At 30.0% G+C, this 21,515-nt stretch overlaps 2 protein-coding genes and 1 long non-coding RNA gene across 5 annotated transcripts; all 3 read right to left on the reverse strand.

Moving 5' to 3' along the window:
- Window positions 1-1,718: 1,718 nt before the first annotated feature.
- LOC114180598 (uncharacterized) lies at window positions 1,719-8,107 on the reverse strand. The gene is made up of 12 exons (XM_085671964.1): window positions 8,044-8,107; window positions 7,289-7,393; window positions 7,101-7,175; window positions 6,928-6,999; window positions 6,574-6,741; window positions 6,382-6,477; window positions 6,252-6,305; window positions 5,743-6,181; window positions 4,744-5,672; window positions 4,342-4,666; window positions 3,449-4,293; window positions 1,719-3,379 (listed from the first exon to the last, which is right to left on the reverse strand). The coding sequence occupies exons 1-12, from the start codon at window positions 8,105-8,107 to the stop codon at window positions 1,719-1,721; spliced, it is 4,833 nt and encodes a 1,610-aa protein (XP_085528090.1).
- A 596-nt stretch (window positions 8,108-8,703) lies between these two features.
- On the reverse strand, window positions 8,704-10,423 carry LOC114180258 (uncharacterized). Its single transcript, XR_014994213.1, has 3 exons — window positions 10,033-10,423; window positions 9,362-9,500; window positions 8,704-9,063 (listed from the first exon to the last, which is right to left on the reverse strand). It is a non-coding gene; the product is annotated as an uncharacterized LOC114180258 (long non-coding RNA).
- Window positions 10,424-11,562: 1,139 nt separating this feature from the next.
- LOC114182532 (uncharacterized) lies at window positions 11,563-15,854 on the reverse strand. 3 transcript variants are annotated; one of them, XM_028069419.2, is made up of 13 exons: window positions 15,619-15,854; window positions 15,313-15,405; window positions 14,774-14,868; window positions 14,199-14,320; window positions 13,623-13,719; window positions 13,403-13,524; window positions 13,245-13,329; window positions 13,028-13,160; window positions 12,786-12,940; window positions 12,575-12,695; window positions 12,250-12,429; window positions 12,086-12,163; window positions 11,563-12,018 (listed from the first exon to the last, which is right to left on the reverse strand). In XM_028069419.2, exons 3-13 carry the CDS (start codon window positions 14,812-14,814, stop codon window positions 11,728-11,730), a joined length of 1,425 nt encoding a protein of 474 aa, XP_027925220.1. In that variant the 5' UTR covers window positions 14,815-14,868; window positions 15,313-15,405; window positions 15,619-15,854; the 3' UTR covers window positions 11,563-11,727. The 3 variants fall into 3 exon arrangements, with proteins under 3 accessions (XP_027925220.1, XP_027925221.1, XP_085528557.1); XM_028069420.2 differs by having other exon boundaries at window positions 15,605-15,854; XM_085672431.1 differs by lacking the exon at window positions 14,199-14,320.
- Window positions 15,855-21,515: the final 5,661 nt, after the last annotated feature.

The following is a 21,515-nucleotide window of genomic DNA, read 5'->3' on the forward strand; positions in this document are numbered from 1 at the left end:
CAAACATTATCGTTAATCTAATCACAACAACAACCATTCACGAATACTTCAACATTTGATTCAATGAAATCATTGTCTACTTGAAAGACAACAATATCTCCTTCTTTTAATTCATTTTCAGAACAAAATAACCTCCAACCTTGACCAATCTTTGTTGAACTTCGTTGTTTGTTGGATATTAGTATTTTGCAATTCACTATAGTTTTAGGCCCTATAAGAAAGACGTCTTCTACCTTGACCTCCCGAATAAAGTTGGCAAACTTTGATGGCAAATCCTACATCATTAAAACGTTTATTGTTAGCATAATTATTTGAATTTAATTATAGTAATAAGCATAATAATAAATAAGAAGGAATATACCAAGTGACTTGCTTTGCTTTGATACTTTGACAATTTCACTGAAAATATAGATCTTGTATTTTGATGAGTAATACGGTTCATAAATGTTGTCCAACTTGTTCGTGTACATCCACCTTTAAACACTGTTAGGTGAAATAAACAATTTCCCAAATACTGAAACTGGATGTGAGAATCACTTTGAATTTGATACAAATTTCTCATATTAAACCAACCTTCAGTGATCCTTGGGTTATCTGAATTCATGTTATAGGTAACTGTTGTGGTGATACCATTTACATCTACCAAGTGCCACTGTGGGCCTAATTCGTGTGCATAACCAACAGCAAAGTGTCGATCAACAAACAAAAATGGCTACAAAAAATAACAATAAAGACATTATGAATATTTTTTCTGCAATAACCGAATGAAAAACAAAACATATATAAGTTGTCAACAGACTTATATATCAACAAAAAATATATTTATTTATAACAGACGTTGATAAAAATTGAAAAAATTCTGGACATTCAAATAATAAAGAAACCTAAGTGAGAGGTGCAGTACATACGTTATGAATAGAGAATACTGCGAACCACATACAACAGAACATCTGAATGCAGGGTAATAGATCTAAATTTTTAAAATTGAAGACAAACCTTAGAGAATATGTAGATGGTGTTGAACTTCCAAAGTATTCTTCTCTGATGTTGGGTTTGGTCCATTTCCAATCTTGTAATTGCAGAGAAATGGAGGTTGAAATGTAGTGTTGAGTGAAGGATGTGTATGAAATGGTAAAGTGAAAGTTGTGAAGTGCAAACATAGATAAAATAGAGAACATTGTCACGTGCAAACAGTGTCAACAAATTTAAAATTGTTATTGTTCACTGTCAGTAAAGTAACAGATAAAATAAAGTATAGAAGTTACAGGTAAAGTAACAGCAAAAATATATAATTCAGATTCTTTAACAGCAAAAATATATAATTCAGATTCTTTATGTCAATTCGGATTCAGTAACACCCAAGCACATGTATGTAGATATTTAAAGTAACAAATAACAATTGAAAACCAACATATATATATATAACTAATAGAAGAAACAATAGTGTATTAATATATAAGAAGCATTACTGGAATGCAAAGAAGTAGGTCCTGGAAAAAAAATTATAAACAATGAAAGTGTGAAAACATTTATAAATCACTATAAATTATACAGTTCTAATCTGCATGAACTGTAATGTTCACCAAAAATTGTATATGGACCCCAAATATAAAGTAATCTGCACCAATTGTAATCTGCAAGGTAAAAATTAAATACAGTTAAATGTAAAATAATTGAAAAATTTTAAGAATTATATAAAAGTAATTTGTATACCTTTATCAAAGATTTTCAAAGATTTCTTTGTAAACCACATTTGTAGTTGTAGTGGTTACTTTTCCATCTTCATCCAGAATTAAGATTTTTAGTCCTTTCTTTGATGTGACTCTAGAAACTGCTACGTACAATTGTCCATGAGTAAAAACTGGGCGAGGAAGATAAAGTCCAACTTTAGAAAGAGTTTGACCTTGGCTTTTGTTTATTGTCATCGCAAAGCATAAGGATATTGGAAATTGCCTCCTTTGAAATTTGAACGGAATGCTGGAATCAGAAGGTGTCAAGTTCATTCTTGGTATGAATATTTTGTCACCAACGTTTTTGCCAGTTATTACTGTAGCAGAGATAACATTCTTTCCCAAATCATTAACTTGCAACCTTGTACCATTGCACAAACCATTTGCTTGATCAATGTTTCTTAAAAGCATAATTGGTACGCCAACTTTCAATTTAATCCTATGATTTGGAATTCCTGAACATTTAATATCATTTAGAAACTCTTGAGTAAACCACTCACCTTGAATTTCTTGATCATCATCAGATTGGCAAGGAGTGTCTGAACTTAAATAAACTTTTTCTTCACCAGGAATCAATGATAAAATGAAGTCATTTACTTGTTCAACACTATCAATTGTAGGGCAAAGTATTGCACCATCATCAAAGAATCCAGGAGTCATGATATTTTCAATTAGACCACCATAAACAAATTTGACTAAAGAAAGTAAAGGTGTTTCACTTTCCTGAATTAGAAGATCTGCTGGTATTGAAAGGTTGGCTTCACCACTTTCATTCAAATTCATATTTCCATCTCCAATTTTAAGAATCCAATTAGTAAATTCTTTTATATCTTTTGCACTTTCATTTGAAGTAGCAGTCTTTAACCTCATGTTTTGTGATAGCTTAAGAACTGTACAATATTGCCACAAATCAGAATAGTTAATTGATGAGTTGACAATATCATACCTTGATCCCTTTCTAACTACTGGCAAGATTTGTCTAAAATCACCGCCCAAGACCACCACCTTTCCACCAAATGGTTTGTCAGCATTATGTTCATTCCTAGCTCTCATAATGTCTCTCAATGTTCTATCAAAAGCTTGAAAGCATAGCTTATTCATCATAGGAGCTTCATCCCATATTATAAGTTTTGCTTCCATCAATAGTTTAGCACGAAGACTTCCTTGATTGATGTTACATGTTGATTCATCATTGATGGCTAATGGTATGCAAAAAGTAGAATGAGCAGTTTTACCTCCAGGAAGCAATAAAGATGCAATGCCACTTGAAGCTACATTAAGGGCAATCATTCCCTTTGCTCTAATAGCAGCTGACAAAAGTTTCCAGAGATATGTTTTTCCAGTACCACCATAACCATATAAGAAAAAGAAATTCCCTACCTCTGAGTTCACTGCTGTCATAATTCTGTTATAAACATGTAGTTGCTCATTAGTGACAGACTGCAATAGAGATTGATGTAGCTTCTCCATTTGTTCTTTATCATAATTCATTTCATCAACAATGAACCTGTTCTGAAATTTGAATGAATTTGAAAGATCAGGTTGAGGAAGACAACTATAATCTGATAAAGCTCGCCCATTTGAATTTAGAAGTTCTTGTACTTCTAATAAGCAAAGATTGTGTAAATCATGCTCTTCAATTTGAAAATCTACAAAATAGAATATGTAATTAATACCTAATTATGGAAAAAACAGTGTACAATAATTGAATTTAGTACCTGGTATGTTCAAGTCTTTTCTTTTTTGATATAGGATGCCATCTGCAAGTAAAGTCCAAGTTGCATCCCAAACAACATTTGGCTTAGACATTGTATTCATCATTAACAAAGCAACAAATAACCTTCTAAGTTGATTTCCAGATGCAAGATGGCTAGCCTCTTTAATGCCATCAATGAATTCTTTGTCATCTGCCAATAATCCTAATTCTTGGCAAGCCTCTTGGTAAGTGGAGAATGTTTTACCATTAATTGTCTTTATACTATCATGATCAATACAACCTTTTTGTTTTGTTAGTAAGATTCTCATGTGGTAGCATTCACCTGATCCTGGAGGAACATATGTTAGTCGACCAATACTATAACCTTGCTTTCTTGGTTTCCATTGTTTTTGTTGAGGCATCCAAACAAACTTTGTTGGAAATTCAGCATAGGTCAAGTTTCTACCTTCCTCAAATTTTTTGTTAGCTTCAAACCAAGCTAAGAACATGGTGTTCATATTCTCATTCCTATGCAATACATCATCAATTCGATCATCATCTTTAAACAAAACTGGTTGTTGATCTTGTAAGTGAAAAGTTAACCGTTGAACAGCTGGCCACCGATGATGGATATCAAAACCAAAAATTCGCCAAACTGCTTCACATGCAGATAAATATCTACAATCATAGTATCTTTTTATCTCATCGACAATACGCATCTCTGTACATTCATTTTCCTTGTCTGTAATTTTAATTGTTGCTCTATCAGGACCTTTGTTTACATATTTGAACAAATACTTGATTGAGTTGGATTTGTTGCAATATTCTGTGTTAACATGAGCTTGATAACGCATTAACAAAAGAGGACTATATGGCACCACATTTGCATTACCTAATTTATGTCCATTTTTCAACACAAATAAACCATCATCTCTACGTCTATATACAGGATATCCATCTTCATCAATTGTAGTTGAATGTCTAAATTTTTTAGGAAAAAATTTAGAACACCGACCTTCTTTCATACATGGCGAGTTGAATCTAGCAGCTCCGCAAGGACCATGTATCATATATGTTTGAACAGCTTTTGAAAGTTTAGGATAGAGATCTGGATGAGGAAGTTCAGCAGAGATAACTTGATCTATATGCTTTGCATTTTCTAACTTGTTAGAGTCACTCAACCATAGTAATATATGAGCATGTGGCAGACCTCTCTTCTGAAATTCAACAGTATACATACCTAAATTTGTAAAATAATTATTAGAGAAAACAATAGGCAGAAAAGAAAAATAAATTAAGAAAATTAAAATTGTATACCTGCATTGACTTTGCCAAAGAAATGATTCTTCTTGAAATCTGTCATCATTTGGTCTAATTTCATTTTAAAAACTCTGCAAACTATGTCTGGCCTATCTGAAGCAGTTAATCCTCTTGATTTGACAAAATCAACAATTTCAGGCCAATTTACATTACATGTGATTGTTATAAACAAATCTGGATAGCCATACCTCTTACAAATTGCCATAGCATCTTGGCAATTATTGAACATGTATCTCATACCACCTGTAAATGAAGCTGGAAGAACAATACGCTTACCAATGGAAGAAGGATCAGTTTCACCTTTGTTAACAGCTTCTTGTAACCCATTCAGAATATGTGAACGAATGAGTTTTTGATTATTTCGTATAAAAGACAACCTTTGGGATTCAATCATGGTGTATGTATCCACTAAAAACTGTTGAAACAATCTACGTGAATTTACAACATTACCAAATTCCACCTCTCTCTCTTGTATTCTGAAAGCAATGAATTCTCGTAAAGAAATGCGAATTCTTTTTCTACTTTGTCCATATTTTTGACAATCTCTAATTGGAATATCCTCTTGATAACCATCCTCTCCGTATGGGAAAATCAAAGGATATTGAAGAGGAATGAAACATGTGTGTGTTTCATGTAGTCTTGTTAATTGACCAGAAACTTTCTTGACAATGATGTCCCTTCCTACATCCAAGGTGCTCAAATCACCAACAATCAATGCTGCCACTTCATCTGCTACTGGTGTATTATATACTCTAGGATCCTTAAAGCGATGTCTAAATAACCTCAATCCAAAATCTGATTGTTCATCATCATGTATAAAATCTCTTACTCTTCTGAATGTTTGAGCAAGTACATTGTGTTTGTCAATCATTTTCTTCAATTCTTTGATCAATGATTTATCAAATATGGATTGCTGACTATTAGACCTGAAAAAGTAAATATTAGTCAATTATATGCCAATGATGGCTAAAACATAAAGAAACTATTTAAACATACCCAAAGTGACTAACTCTGTTGCTTGTTTCATTTTCTGTGTCATAAATATATAGTTGCGCAAATTTGGGATTTGATCCTTTTTCGGGCAATAAACTTCCAATGCGATGGTAATTTTGACCACTAAGAATAAATTGAGGAGGACCTGATCCATCGTTGATTGAGGAATGGATCTTAGCACCAATGGATGTAAATGAGAACATGTTGTTGTAACTTCTTATGTAATGTAAGAAATTCTGGCTTGTACTGTCTTCTCCTTTTAACAACTTTTGAAGCAATTGTGGAGGTTTCTTCAACAATGGAAGTTGTACTTTTCCCTTTTGACAACAAAGAGAGAAATCAACTTGTTTTAATCTTTTGCATTTATCAGATCTTTCTTCGTACCACAGTTGAGCTTGACAATAGGGACACTCAAGTGAACACTCCCCAACATCAACATTTCCTAATTACATAATCAGTAATTAAATAACATTTATACTTAAATATCAGAACACTAAAAAGTATTGTTTCACCTTGAATTTCAGCTTTTGAATACAAATCAGATTTGAAATGTCCAATTATGTTATCTGAAAGAAGAAGAATGTATTTATTATTTAAAAAACAATTTAAATAAAAAAACACAAAGTATTTATTATTGATTACCATCATTTTCATCTTCTTCAGAATTATTGTCAAAATCCAATATCTTCGAAATAGATCTAATAGCCTGCTCCCGAGAAGGCTGACAGAATTGTAAACCTTTAACAAAAATTGAAATTAATATTAGGAAGCTGAATTTTTAACAATTACAGAAATTAAAGTAATGAAATGAATTTTGTTTATATTATAAATTACCAGGACTTTGGTGTTGTTGAACATAAAAAGGATTGACAACTTCAGAAAAACCAAAAGAATTTAGTGAAGCATGACTGGAGCTGGTACCCACAATTTCTTTAGGTAACAGTTCTGTATTAAAGACATTGATTTTGCTTCTTCCAATAGGACAATCAAATTGAACAATACCTGCAAGTACATCCATAAATTAATGAACTAAATATTATTTATATAGGTGATTTTGTAATTCTGTTATTAATTTAATTTATCATTCAAATATAATTTTAGATAGTAAAATATATTAGTGGTATATATTAAAGCACTAATATATTAAGAGAAAAGCATTAAAAAAATTAATATATTTTTCATTTGTACCTTTGTTGTTACTATTGCTGTTTTGCAAAATTGGAGCATTGGTAGATCCAATTGATGTAGAACCATGAGATTCTGATAAGAGAGGTAGTAATAGAAAAATTTACTATGAAAGAAATTCAATTGAAGATTTCATAATAATAGATATATAAAGAATTAGATATGAAAGAAATTACTTTTATATTCCAACTTGTGATTTATAATAAGTTTCCTTCTTCTTCTTGCAGCTTTCCCATTATTTTGTTCAAGTTCTGAAAAATGCAGTTAAAAAAAGGATTATGAAATGAATTTAAAGATGAAACCAATTAATTATGGGTGTTAATTGTATAATATGCATTAAAAATAAATTAAAAAACAAACTTACCACAATATGTCAACTCGGAAAGTGGCTTTCTAATAGTGGATTGAATTCTTTTATTCTGCACGTCTATCTCTTCACTTGAATCTGGCGTAACATTTTCTTTGGATACTGGTAGAATAGTTAAAAAGTCCAATGAGAAAGTATAGAAGTTGACATGTCAAACGAATGCATTAATAAAGATTTGTGTTAGTGCAATCAATGGATTCAGATTTGTGAATGAAATGAAAAATAGTTTGATAACAATGAATGCAGTAATAAATTTGTTGGATGAAATGTATAGTGAAATGAAATGAGCTCCAAAAAATGAAGAAACTTAAAAATGCAATGTGAGAAACATAAAAATATTGAACCTGTGAACTTCATCAAGGTATTGGATAAATTTTGTGGGATAATGTTCTTCCTTTTTCTTCTTCCATTTGTTGAATCCATTTTGTTGTGATAATGTTCAAAGTGTGCAGAAGTTATGCATTGTATTGTGGTATTATGGTGTTTTACAAATTCATTACATGTTGGAGGAAGATTTAAAATTACAAATAGAAAACTAATAACAAAAACAATTCATTGCACTGTGAAGAAAGTAAAGCAGAGAGGAAGAAAAAACCTATTAGTATATGTAGGCACATTTTTAGTATTCAACCAACATTCTTCCTGATGATTCAGGTACTGTCAGTACAATGTTTTGACAAAAAAGAACAAACATGTCATTGATATGGAAATATCAGAACTGAACAAATAAATCAAAATTTGGAAAAGCGTACCTTTTGAAAAAGATTTGATCTGCAAAGTCCAAATTGATGATTTGCAGACAATGCAAAGCCTCATTTCAGAATGTGGATCTGTGATATATGTCCTTTTTTGCCAAGCACAAAAGTACTCTGCTTTGTAATAGTCAACCATTCAAGTAAAATGCAACTACTAAAGAAAGGCCAAAAGAAAATAATTTTATTGTTTTCAAGTTTAGAAATGAAAAAAAATTTCGAAGAAATTAAATTTTAATTAAAATACTTGTAAGAGAGTTCAAAATTAAATGGGTTTTAAAGTTTTCATAGTTACTATATTAATAAAAAACAATTTGAATAAATTTTGCAACAAATATTAAAAAAAAATTGTAAAGAAATTAATAAAATCTTTTGAAAATTATATTCTGTTAGTATGCCCAATTATTAGTATTGTACAATATGAAGTTCGCTTCTTTATTAAAAGGAAAACAATGAAATATTTTAACATATTTGAATTCTTATCATAATCATTTCAAATTATTTATAGTATCGGATATGTAAATTTATTTTATAAAATCATTACTTAAATAAAATATGTATTACGAAAATAATTAAAATATAAAACGTGACGATAATTAAATTTGATTAAATACTTTTAGATATGGCTTCTAATTATTAGAAGCAACAAAAAAAGGATGCTAAAACTATTACAAACAAAATTAAACCAAACTACTTTCAAAGTTCTTCAAAAAAACATACATAATATAAATAGTAAACTAAAAGAAAAGTGCAATATTAGAAATTGCATTCTTTGTGGACGTATACTTTGATCTTCTTCTTTTTCATTTTTTTGTCCGCTAGAAACACCAGAATATCTCCTTCTTCCAAACGATTGAATGTGCAGAAGTCCTTCCATCCCTTCCCAATCTTACTTGACTTCTTTGGTGTATTACGGAGCAGAAGTTTACATTGAACAATGAAGGTATTGTTACGTGCCTGCAATTCCAACCTCCTCAATCTACGTTTACGAACGTAATCTGCAAAGTCAGATTGGAGGTCCTGAAAAAAGAACAAAATAAGAACACAAATACAAATATATAAAGAAAACAAAATATATAACCAAAATAATAAAATTAAAAGTTCACCAGATGGCTTCCTTTGCATTGAGATTTTAACAATTTGACTCTAAAGAGATGTTTTTTTCGCAACCGAATTAGGTTTGAAAGAAATTTGGCACCAGTTGATATTGTAGACATGTTAGGGAATACAGTGATGTGAAAGGTAGAATTGCCAACATATCTAAATACAATTTGATGGATATGTTGCATTTTATAAAAAACTCGTAGGCTATACCAACCATCCGTGAGAACGGGATGATTCAAATCCATATTAAAGCTTAACTGATGTTGATTCCCTTCAATATCTTCCAAGTGCCAAACGGGTCCTAATTCGTCACCAAAAATAGCGAAAAATATTGGATCAACATGTCCAAACTCCTAATGAGACAAAAAACAGATAGAAAGGTCAAAAAGATGAATAAGACAAATATGAAACTGATGATGAAAGCATAACTATTAAAATACAGGAATAAAAACATGCATGGGTGATGTAAAACTGATAAAAACAAAGAACAGAAAAGTAGTCAATTTGAATGGTTACTGGAAAAAGATGACATCTTTAGAAGAAACCAATAGTAAGTCAGAGTTCAAACAAAGTAAAAATATAAGTTGTGTTATAAAAGACAAAAAAGGTGGACATAGATGATAAATGCATAAAAAACAGTAGTTTTAACTGATTTCAACGATTATTGAAGAAAGATGACATTTTCATAACAAAAAATAAAATGAAGTAAGTTTAACATACATGAAGCATGGGAAACAAATAGAAAAAAACGACCTTTGAAGGATTATTGCAGAAAGTTTGAATTTTTATAAAGAAAATCGATAATAAGTAATATTGTGTAAAAAGTGATGACATAAAAACATGTTTTTGAACGATTGTGAAGTAGATATTGTGAAATAGACGTACCTGATTATGAATAAAATGAAACGTGGTGAACCTTCCTAAAGTTTTTCTGGCAGTGACACTCAAAGAGGAAGCCATGGAAGCAAGTGTAGAGGAGTGAGCTTTCTTTTTCAGTAATTTTGTAAAAACATAAAACTTGATAGTAAATAGGAAAACAGACGGTTATATAGATACTGAAGGTTTTTGAAAATACGAAAAGACTTGATAAAAACATAAAATACGAAAAGACTTGTAATTAAAGAGACAGGTTTTTGAAAATTGAATCATATTTAATAATATTTTTAATTTAATTTTGAGAAAGTAGAAATAAAGAGTAATAACAGATAAAATTAATATAATAAAGAATTCAGAAAAAAAGTTAATTAATAAAAAAATAAAAGATAATATTCAAGTGAATAAATAGATATGAAAAGACTTTTAATTAAAAGTAATTAATAAAAGAATAAAAGAAGGCTTTTTCAAAATTCACTTCTACTTAAAAAAATTTTAAAATTAATTTTGAGAAAGTATAAATAAAAAGAAATTATTAAATAAAAACAAATAAGAAGTTGGCAGAGTAATAGCACATAAAAATAATATAATAAAAGATTAATAAAAGAACAAAACTTAATGATTAAGAAAAATAAAAATCAACTTTTATCCTTTAAATGAAAAGTTACAAATGTTTTTTGATTTGTTAATAAATCCAAAAACATTAAATAATTTTTTTATGTTACGAAAACAATAATGTAGTTCAAAAATATACATAGATAAAAACTTAGTGAATTTGATGTAGCTAGCATCATAATATAGTTGACATTAAAAATAATATCAAAACTTCGACATTAGGCTAGCAATATATAATAAATTTTAAAAATAAGCATATACAACAAAATGTATATAAATTTAAAGAAATCTATTTAAAAAAGGTAAACAAATATTCAAAATAAAGGATTTTTTATAAAAACAAACAAAAGGAAAAACCTATGCTAAAATTAATTAATTTAATGTAGCTAGCATGATTATGGTGTTGACAATGACAAATTATATCAACACACTTTGATTCAGCTAGCATATTTTGAAAGAAAAAATAGAGTATAGAATTAAAAATAAGCATGAAATGTATTCATAATTAAATTAAAACATAGTTGAAGTAATATTGTTTTCAAAATAACAACCAAAGACAAACAGAAAATAATGTTCATGAGTACAAATACATAGATAAAAACTTAGTGAATTTGATGTAGCTAGCATCATAATGTAGTTGATATTAAAAATAATATCAAAACTTCGACATTAGGCTAGCAATATATACTAAATTTTAAAAATAAGCATATACAACAAAATGTATATAAATTTAAAGAAATCTATTTAAAAAAGGTAAGCAAATATTCAAAATAAAGGATTTTTTATAAACCAAAACAAAAGGAAAAACCTATGCAAAAATTAATTAATTTAATGTAGCTAGCATGATTATGGTGTTGACAATGTCAAATTATATCAACACACTTTGATTCAGCTAGCAAATTTTTAAAGAAAAAATAGAGTACAGAATTAAAAATAAGCATCAAATCTATTCATAATTAAATTAAAACATAGTTGAAGTAATATTGTTTTCAAAATAACAACCACAGACAAACAGGAAATAATGGTCATGAGTACAAATACATAACAGCAGCAAATGTTTTTCAAAAAATAACATAAGAAACATAAAGTCTATCACTTTTCAATCTTTATATTCTTCTTCAACATCTTCACTGGAATCTTCTTGTTTTCTTGAACCATAGATCGACTTTGTCTTTTAAGTATTGGAACAGGTGGTTGAGTACCCAAATCAAGATTGTCCAGATGAGATGATTCTTTGCGGGTTAACTCATGAATTTGAACATCAATTACATTTTTATTTTTCAAGGATTCTTCGGGAGGAACATGGCTTGATACTATATTGTTCAAATGATCACTTAGAGTCTCAAGATCATTTGATTCTTCTGTGAATTTGATCAACAAATCCTAAAAAAACAAAAGATTAGAATATACCAAGCTTTACAAAATAAGTAAAATTGTAATCTTCAACTACCTCTGCAATGGAATCAGGTGAGAGTTGATTTGTTGGCTCATTTAATTTGGTTTCTTCTTCATTTGCAGAGTATAGATCCTAAAAATTGTATAAAATATTAATAATGATAAAATTTAAGAAAAAATTAGGCTAACACCTGAAAAAAAATAGAAAAATAAACTTACCAAAGACTTAATTTCAACATCAGAAAAGCTTTCAATTACTTTTTCATCCATGCAAACTTTTTTAACTCTGAATGATTGTTCAAATTTGGTATTATAATCATTCTTGCACTCAACTTTGAAGAGATAGGTCTTATCAATTAGGACTTCAAACTCTTTAGGCAAGTCTCCAGCAGCAGTGTTCTATTAAAAAAGCAATTAATATAAATGATGTAAATTAATGTAAAAGCAATAATGAGTAGAATAAGTGCAAACGAAGTACCAAATATAAAACATTTAAGTTAAATGTCAACAATATAAGCAGAAATGATTAGATTAAAAACTTAACCTTGTCTTGCAATTCAAGAATGTCAGAGCATGATTTCTTCAACATTGCACTTGCATCACGATCAAATACAACAAAAGTTGTAGAATCCGTAGCATCAATTACACGAAGTTTCAGTTTAAACCTAAAAAAAACAATAAAGACATTATGAACATTATTAAGTTTTCTTAATATTATATTAATAAAATCATTATGTGAATATTGAAAATATTACCTAGGTGTAACCTTAATGACATGCTTGTTACACTTTTCACAAAAAAACATTTTGGAATCAGGATAAACTGCTTTGTTGCAGATACATGCTGTATACCACCAATCATCATGATCTAGCACATGTTTGATAGTAGCTTTTACTACAAAAGTACTTTCCTGTAAAATTTAGAATATAAAATTATGAAAAAAAAATAGTCATTAAATAAAAAAATTTATGTGGAACATAGAGACAAATATTTGAACCTGTTTAAAATCTTTTAGACCTTCAATTGAACTCCTAGGATGCAGCTTAATGAAATCATCTTCTAAGCTAACTTTAGAAGAAGCAGAAAGTTGGGTAAGAGCTTGAGAAGGAGATTCAGTATTATCCCACATCCTACATTAAAAAAATATTTTATATTACAAAGATATACATATATCTATGTATAAACAAAGATGTATGTTATGTATATAGACTTACATTTTTTTCAACTTGGTTGCATCTTCACCATCACAATTAAAGATAATCTTGGTACAGTTCATACAGTTTTGAATAGAAACTTTATCTACAAAAGATAAAATGTCAAAAAGATTTTTATTCATTAATACAACTGTAATAATGTGGTTTATGTTAGTTACCTTGGAAGGTCTTCACTTTGCAATAATGCAAAGCAATGACAACATGTTGATCCTCTCCAGAGGCCAGAAATGCATTTAACATATCAACATATTGACCAAATAAAGTACACTCCAGTTGCAAACTATTGAATGTTAAAAATAACATCAAAAGAAAAGAAAATGAAATACATGAAGAAAAATAAAAAACAATAAAGAACAAAAACAAATGAAATCTGCTTACCCATCAGCTTCAATAAGGATGACATTCATTTTGGTTTTCTTACCAGCTTTCTCTAGCTCCCTCTCTGTTCCAACAGCAGTAAACATCCCAATCACATCTACAAAAAGAGGAAAAAGAAAGAAAATAAATTAAAACGTGGTTAAAACAGCTCATAATACAGAGAGAGATGATAGTGTGTGCACAACGGAAGAGATGAACCAGCAACATATATTTATGAATCCTAGTCTACTAGTTTACTAATTATTTGTTTAAATTAAAATTAGATAAATTACACTATTTCTTTTTCCTAATCCCCAGATCATAAAATAAGTAATGAAAAACATAGTTAGCTATGATGAGACATGAGTAAAAATACTCCCAATTGGTTAGCTAATGCAAAATTGACAAGCACACTTGTACAAGAATCAATTGTAGGACAGGAGTACTTCTATTGGTATTTCTCATCACTTAAGCAGGACAGATAAAATGATGTCTCCGAACTGGAGAATATAACACAGACTACTTTAGAAGAATGCTTAAATTCCATTATCAACAAGTGCATGTAGTGGCAATCTAATTATCAACAAGTGCAAGTACTTGATAACAAGATTTTCCGGTTCCCTTTTGAAGAACTGGCCACAACATCCTCAAAGTTCAATCTACCGTCCATTTGGAGTAGGAGACTTGAGTGAAGCAGTTTCATCTCATTTTCACACCAACTGCATGTTATTAGAAATTGTATACCAAGTTTATTAGAGAATTACACACATAACTATATATAGTATGAATATAATATGAATGGTTGCGACATGTCAATATAACTTTAAATCAAGAATTACGCTTGAACAATAATACCATTCTTTTCCTAGAGTATATAATTTAATGTATCAGAAGGGAATATCACTCATGCTGAAAACATTCAATTAAATGACCAAACTGCAAAATCATCTAAAATTTTATAACATTCAATTAAATGACCAACTGCAATATCACTCATGCATGATATTAATAGAAATAATTAGTTCCAATTTGATAACATCACTCTATATCATTAAAGCAATTTGTTATGGTTATTCAATCATTAAACTATTAAATGCAACAATGAATTACAATTAATAAAAGTAAAAAAAAAAAATACATCACGAAAATTTGTTAACATGGTGAAACCATACCTTTCCAAACACTCTACAAAACTCCAAGAGCTGCAACACATTCCCGTGTTTGGATGAAACCAGATTCCTTGAGATTACGATATAAGAAACCAGTACTGTATTCATCACAGGAAAATCATCATTCAAGAAAACATATTCATATATACAAGTACTGTACTTTATACCAGGATATCTCAGCTGACATTTGGAACATTTCACATTTACAAAAACAATATTAGTCATAGTTTTTAGAAAATTTTAAGTTTTTTCTTGCATTGCAAGTGTGTAAGAAATTCCATTGCTTTCCAACTATAGTTGAAACATACAAAAATCACCTAAGTGGGTGTTCTTTTTTCTGTACCAGGACACACGTATCCAGCATGATAAACAATTTTAAATAAGATAAAGTATCTCATGAGGGATACCAATGACCTAGTACAAGACCAGACAAGAAAACAAAAATATACATAAACAAAGTAAAGCATGCACACTAATTGAAGACACTATTAAGAGTGTTTATAAAATGTAAAGATGAAAAAGGAGTTGAAAAAGAAAAATACCTCTGCAGATAAGTTCTTTGAACCAAGGAGGCGTGATAGAATTTCATTCCAGTGAAAATAAGCTGATATGAAGTCAACCATTCCTTTACGGTACTTTCACACAGCAGGAAGGAAAGGTAAAATAAAATAAGTGATAAACGGTATTGGAAAGGTATTGGAAAGTTCTAAGAGGTAAACGAATATCGCAATAAGCAGCATACATTAGAGCAAAACTACAACTGGCTTCACCAAATTTCTCCAGTAAAAGAAGGAAGGAAAAAAATAGAGAAAAAAAGAAAGAAAAGAAGAGTACCATCAACAACATACTTTTTTCTTATGCAGAAGCAAGACACCCACACATATTCATAACACCTCCAAGAATAAACGCTGCAAATGACTGTCTCTTTTGCTTCTTTTTTTTTTCTTTTCTATAGTTAGGTTAGAAATTAATCTTCTTCTCTCTGATGAGTTAGGGTTTTTAAAGATCGGAAACCCTGATTCTCCCCTCTTTATGTTGAACCACCTGTGCTGTACGCGTGACCGACCTGCACTACAGCAACGGTCTTTTGTCCTAGTTTTGAATACCGATGAGTTCACAAACTTTTAATTTATTCATTAATTATTTTATTTTTATTATTTTTAAATTATTCTTTTACTTATATTTTTTTATTTATAAAACTATTTGAAATATACAATAAATTAAAATTCTGTTTAGTAATTTTTTGAAAATTTATTAAATTAAATGAAAAGTAGATAACTTTTATTTAAAAAAACATTCATTTTTATCAATTTAATATGTTTATATTATGTACGACAATTATATGTAAGAAGAAAAAAAGGACATAGGAAGCAATTAACGGAGGATATTTTGTAATTTCTATGGTAGAGACATCCTCTCTTCTGCCACATATATTTGGGTTCATTCAACTCATTACAAATACGTGATAAGATATTTTTTAACACAAGATATTTGTTCTTACTTAGAAAACTTTCAAGTACATTTTTAAAACTTTTTCTGTTTTATTTCTACATAGCAAGCTCAAAATCATTTTATTTTATCTTTCACTACAAAAATACCAAATTTAAAACACGTATTCACCCTTACAGTATCTAACAAAGAATAAACAATATATAAGTAGAAATATATATTTTTATTCTTTTTACAATTTTGTGATTTTTCTAAAAAATATATTTGTCAAAGTATTAAAAATTTATAGCATTAACTTAGAATTTAGGATTTATTAGGTAAAAGAATTATAAACATGATAATGAGAGAGCGTGGAGGTAGGTTGAGGAGAGATCAAGCATTGATAGGGTGAGAAGGAAGAAGGGATGGTTGGGGGTGGGAGATGGAACCAAAATGATTGAGGTAGGAGAAGAGATAAAAAATCGACATCCAGTCTCAGGGTTTCAATCTCGAATACTAAGAAATCGACCTCCAATCTAACGACATAACTTTTTCAAAAACAAAATGAAACCGGCTTGGGAGAAGACAACTTCACTTTTAATGTCGTCATTCCTCATGAAGACTTACCCCTATTTTGCAAAAAAAAAAAAAAATTCAACTGACCCTATTTTACAAATTGATGGTCAAAAAAACCTAGAAATACAAAAAAACCTACAAAAGACTATTAAATACAAAATAAAGTTGTTTGCCTGTAACTGTGTGCCACCGTAAGAGATAAGATTTTCCACCATTCATCGTTGTGTACAAGATAATCCACCATTCCTCTATTCACACGCAAGATAAAAGAAATAACTTTATCACATCATGAAAATTATAATTTAAATATAAAAACATAGAAGTAATGATATTAAATTATTTATATGATATTTTGATGACAATGAAATTTTTGTTACATTTAAATTATGTATAATATAATATATGTACTATTTTTTATAAATTTAAAAAAAAAAATCTTAAATACTATGGAGATTTTAAATGTTTTTAAATTTTATTTTGGAGACAGAAATTATAAGATAAGTATAAATATCAATATATTTAAATTTTTATACAGTTTTTAGATAAATTTTATAAGATTGAATGGTCTCTTCCTTGTTTCTTTTGCTTAAATAATAGGATTTTGCTATAAAATTCTGAATGATTCTATAACTATAAGAAAGTGTAGAGATATTAATATATTAAAAGTTTTATACTGTTTTATATAATAAATTACTGGATCTTAAAATAAGTATTTCAAAATGAAGACCCTCATTTATAATATTTTATTAATAAATGTATAGTATTACTAAATAAAACATTATATATATAGTTATTTCAAAAGAAAATACGTGTAACAATAAAATATATACAAACCAATTATAGACGATATTTCAAAACAGATATTTCATTTGTATAAAATATATTAATATAATCTTACAAAAGATAAGACTATAAAAATATATTATTTATACAAACCAACTAAAGCTAACCAAGCTCTATACAACTCCCATAAACCTTTCAGTAACCTAACTAATGGTTCGTCATCCTCCATAGGTGCATCTAAACCTGCAATCTCATCGTCTCTCACCAAAAAGGTGATCATGGCAAAAGAAAGACAAACATACTTGTGGAACCTTCTGTTTGTTTTCTTCACCTATAACGTGAATTCTTTTCTCCCCTCAATCATTTATGATATTTGTGTTTTTCTTTGTGTTTATGAACACTAGTGCAGAATCGCGTTTTTAACTCGTCTTATAGGCCTCGGTTATTGCAGAACCAAAGCCTATAAGGACGCGGTGGATTTTTGAAATTTTTCAAACTTTTTTGCCTCGGGTCCCTTTCCAACCGAAGCCTATAAGGGTTTATATGCTTCGGTTATCACTCAACTGAGGCCTATAACTCATCAGTGTTCCTCAAAATTTCAAAATTGCCACTAACAGCAAAGGCTTTGGCCTAGGTGGAATAGGACCGAGGCCTATACGACTTTATGCCTCGGTTATTAATGGAACCGAGGCCATAGACCTTATTTAGGATTCCAAATTCACGAACCCTGCGTTGTTCATCTTCTATGCGCGAACCCAAATCGCGAACTGGTTTTTTCTCCTCTGTGCAACTCCCCCAAAACACAACCAGATCGAGAGCTAGTGCGGCGTCAGACCACCGCGTGCCACAGCGACGCGAAACCAAGCTGCTGCTACGCGTTCAGAGTAGAGATTGACACTACTGCGAGCAAAGACGCAAACAGCCTCTATTGCGACGCCATCAACCTCACCACTGTTGCTCTGTCTTGCGAACCAGATCTACCTCGTGCCTCCGACAACCACCACGAGTCGCGCTGCTGAAGGAACATCACCTGCGACTCGCGCGCGACTGCACCATCGACACTGCCATCAAAAACCTCCATCGCTGCTGCTACAGAATGATCACTGCGAGTCGCATGCCGCTGCACCCGAGACGCGTGCTCCACCATGGCAGGAAAGTATGAGGATGCAGATAGAGGCAGTGCGATGAGTTCAAAAGCAAGTTCGAAACATTTTGGATTTAGGGTTTTAAACCCTCGAGAATCAGTATACCAGGATAGCAGATTTGGGGATTTTCAGTTCCAGATTTGGCTCCGGTCCTTTGCAACCGAGACCAAAAGACATCCGCTTTTGGCCTCATCCCAATATGCCTCGGGTCTAAAACCGAGGCAGAATAACGGAAATAACCGGGGCCAAAAGCCCTTACTGCACTGGTGGAAGTTTTACTAGTTGTTCTTGAACATTGATATTAGAGAGTGCTTATTACATGAAATTATGAAATATGATTTGTGAATATGATGAAGGAGTTGTGTATGATTGTTTGGTATGAGGAACTCAGTGTGGGGTCATGTTTTATGAAGAAGTATGAGGTTATAAGTATGAAAGAGAATCAGTGAAATGAAATGGTTAAAGTTGAATTGCATCTTTTTTTTTGAAGTCTTGGCTTCTAAGGAAGTATGATGATTTTAAGAGAGTGAAAGTGGATCTTAATGGAATGGAATGAAAAAAGTTGATTTGAATTGTTTGTTGTATAAAGGTTGTGTTTCTAGGAAGAAGTGCAACCCTTACTAGTAGGTTGTTATGCATTGACTAGGGATATGTGTTGGTCATAAGCTATCCTATACAATACTAGGTTTACAAACTCATATAAAGTGTTGTGTCCTAGGTGGTGACAGTTGAGGGAGGTTCTTATGGCGGGATTAGGGGTGATACCACTAATCTGGCGATGCCATAAGTAACTTACCCTATCAAGAGGAAATTGATTCATTTTGATTAGGCCAAGTGGAGCCATGACCTTTGCCGCAATCCACTTTTATGACAGGTGCACACTTCTTATGTCTAAGTCAATGCATAGATCTGAATAATTGAGTCAAGAGAGTCTATAATTGTATGTTTGGTATTTCTTTTTATGAATGTTTGAAATATGATATTTTATGATGTAATAAGTTTAACTATTATATGATTATTTCTTTTATAAATTAGTTTGCACTCTGTGTCTTGTGTTGTTTGTCTTTCTTTTGCCATGATCACCTTTTGGGTGAGAGCAGATGAGGTTGCAGGTTTAGATGCACCTCTGGAGGATGAGGAACCATTATTTAGGTTACCGAAAGGTTTATGGGAGTTGTAGTAACGTATAGAGCTTGGTTGGCTTTAGTTGGTTTGTATAAATAATATATTTTTATAGTCCTATCTTTTGTAAGATTATATTAATATATTTTATACAAAAAAAATATCTATTTTAAACAGTATACGTTGATACATCCTAGTATAGTTTTTTCTAAGCTGTTGAAATTGGGATGTTACACAAACCAATATTATTTATATAGAAATTGAAAACATTTTTTATAAATTGTTTTAACAATCTCAAATGGTTCCCATTCTAAATTATTATCATTGGTAAATATTAGATTAAGCTAATTTACATTTCTATAATAATAATAATAATAATAATAATAATATTATTATTATTATTATTATTATTATTAAATTAGAATTTCCGTTAAATATTATACCCGTTGAGAAAGACAACCATCATCATCTTATTATCTATTATTTGAGAAATTAGTGGTGGATGTAACAATGTCATACAGAAAAAGAAAACATATTTTATAATCATACATCAAAATGTCCTTTAGTATAAATTAAAAAGAAAAAATATAACTTTAAATGTGACATTCAATATGCACATTCAATAACATCATTCAAATAAATTGTTTCTTTCATAGGTTAAAAAAACGGTTTTCGATAAAAGAAAGTGCTATTAAAACGTTGAATACCGTTGACAATATCCATTCTACACAATTACGAATCCCAAGTGAAGCAATAGTGACCAAATTGCAGAGTTGGAATGAGTGGAAGAGTAAAAAAAAACCTAGATTTTGTTTCTTCTTTTGTGCTTTCATAAAAAAATTATTATTGTTTGGTGATAAGTTTTGGTGGTAAGTTTCAAGAGATACAATCAAACTAATATAAATATAATTAAATTTTTATTGTTTTAAACTGTAAATATAAAAAAAATTAGATACAAAAGTGAAATATGGTGTTGTGATACTTATATTATTTATAAGTCGATATTAAAGATAATTCTCCTTTTAATCTTAAACCCCTGACAATGTTTTAAGTTTTAAATACGACGATATCTGTTTTGTCATTCAAACAGACCTAAATTGAACTATTGAACTATGTCTTATGAATAAGTTTTTTAAATATAATATCATTAATAATTTCAAAATCTTCGTACATGTGATTCCTTGTGTGCATAAAAAACACAACCAAAATTCAGATTCAAAAACTTAGCATTAATGATACATATTTACTTCCATTACATGTGGGCTGAATCTGTAATTGCTTTCAGCCTATGGTCCCAGTTGACAGTTGAGGTGATTGGTTGAGAAAAGAGGCAAAGAAAAATGATTTTCAACGAAAACAAGATTCATTGAAAAGCTAAAACCTACTGCGTCATTCTGCATAAATATGGATTCCTATGGTCCTAGTTGAGCTCATTGGTTCACAAAAGAGGTAAAAAAAAACTGTTTTCAACCAAAACAAGATTCATTGAAAAGATAAACCTGTTGTATTCGAGAACACAACAGTAAATTGCTTGATTTAATAGTTCAGAAAGATTACAGTTGTCAATGAAAAAAATACTAGATTTTGCAGAGAGGTTTTGTTTCTTCTTCACTAAAATTTGTCTATATACATAATTAATTGTAAGACCCCTTCTATTATTGTTTGTTGATAAGTTTCAAAAGATATCATCA

This window comes from Vigna unguiculata, chromosome 4 (genome assembly GCF_037176805.1).
Source record: "Vigna unguiculata cultivar grain cowpea cultivar isolate G323 ecotype 2 chromosome 4, ASM3717680v1, whole genome shotgun sequence".
NCBI classification, from domain to species: Eukaryota; Viridiplantae; Streptophyta; class Magnoliopsida; order Fabales; family Fabaceae; genus Vigna; species Vigna unguiculata.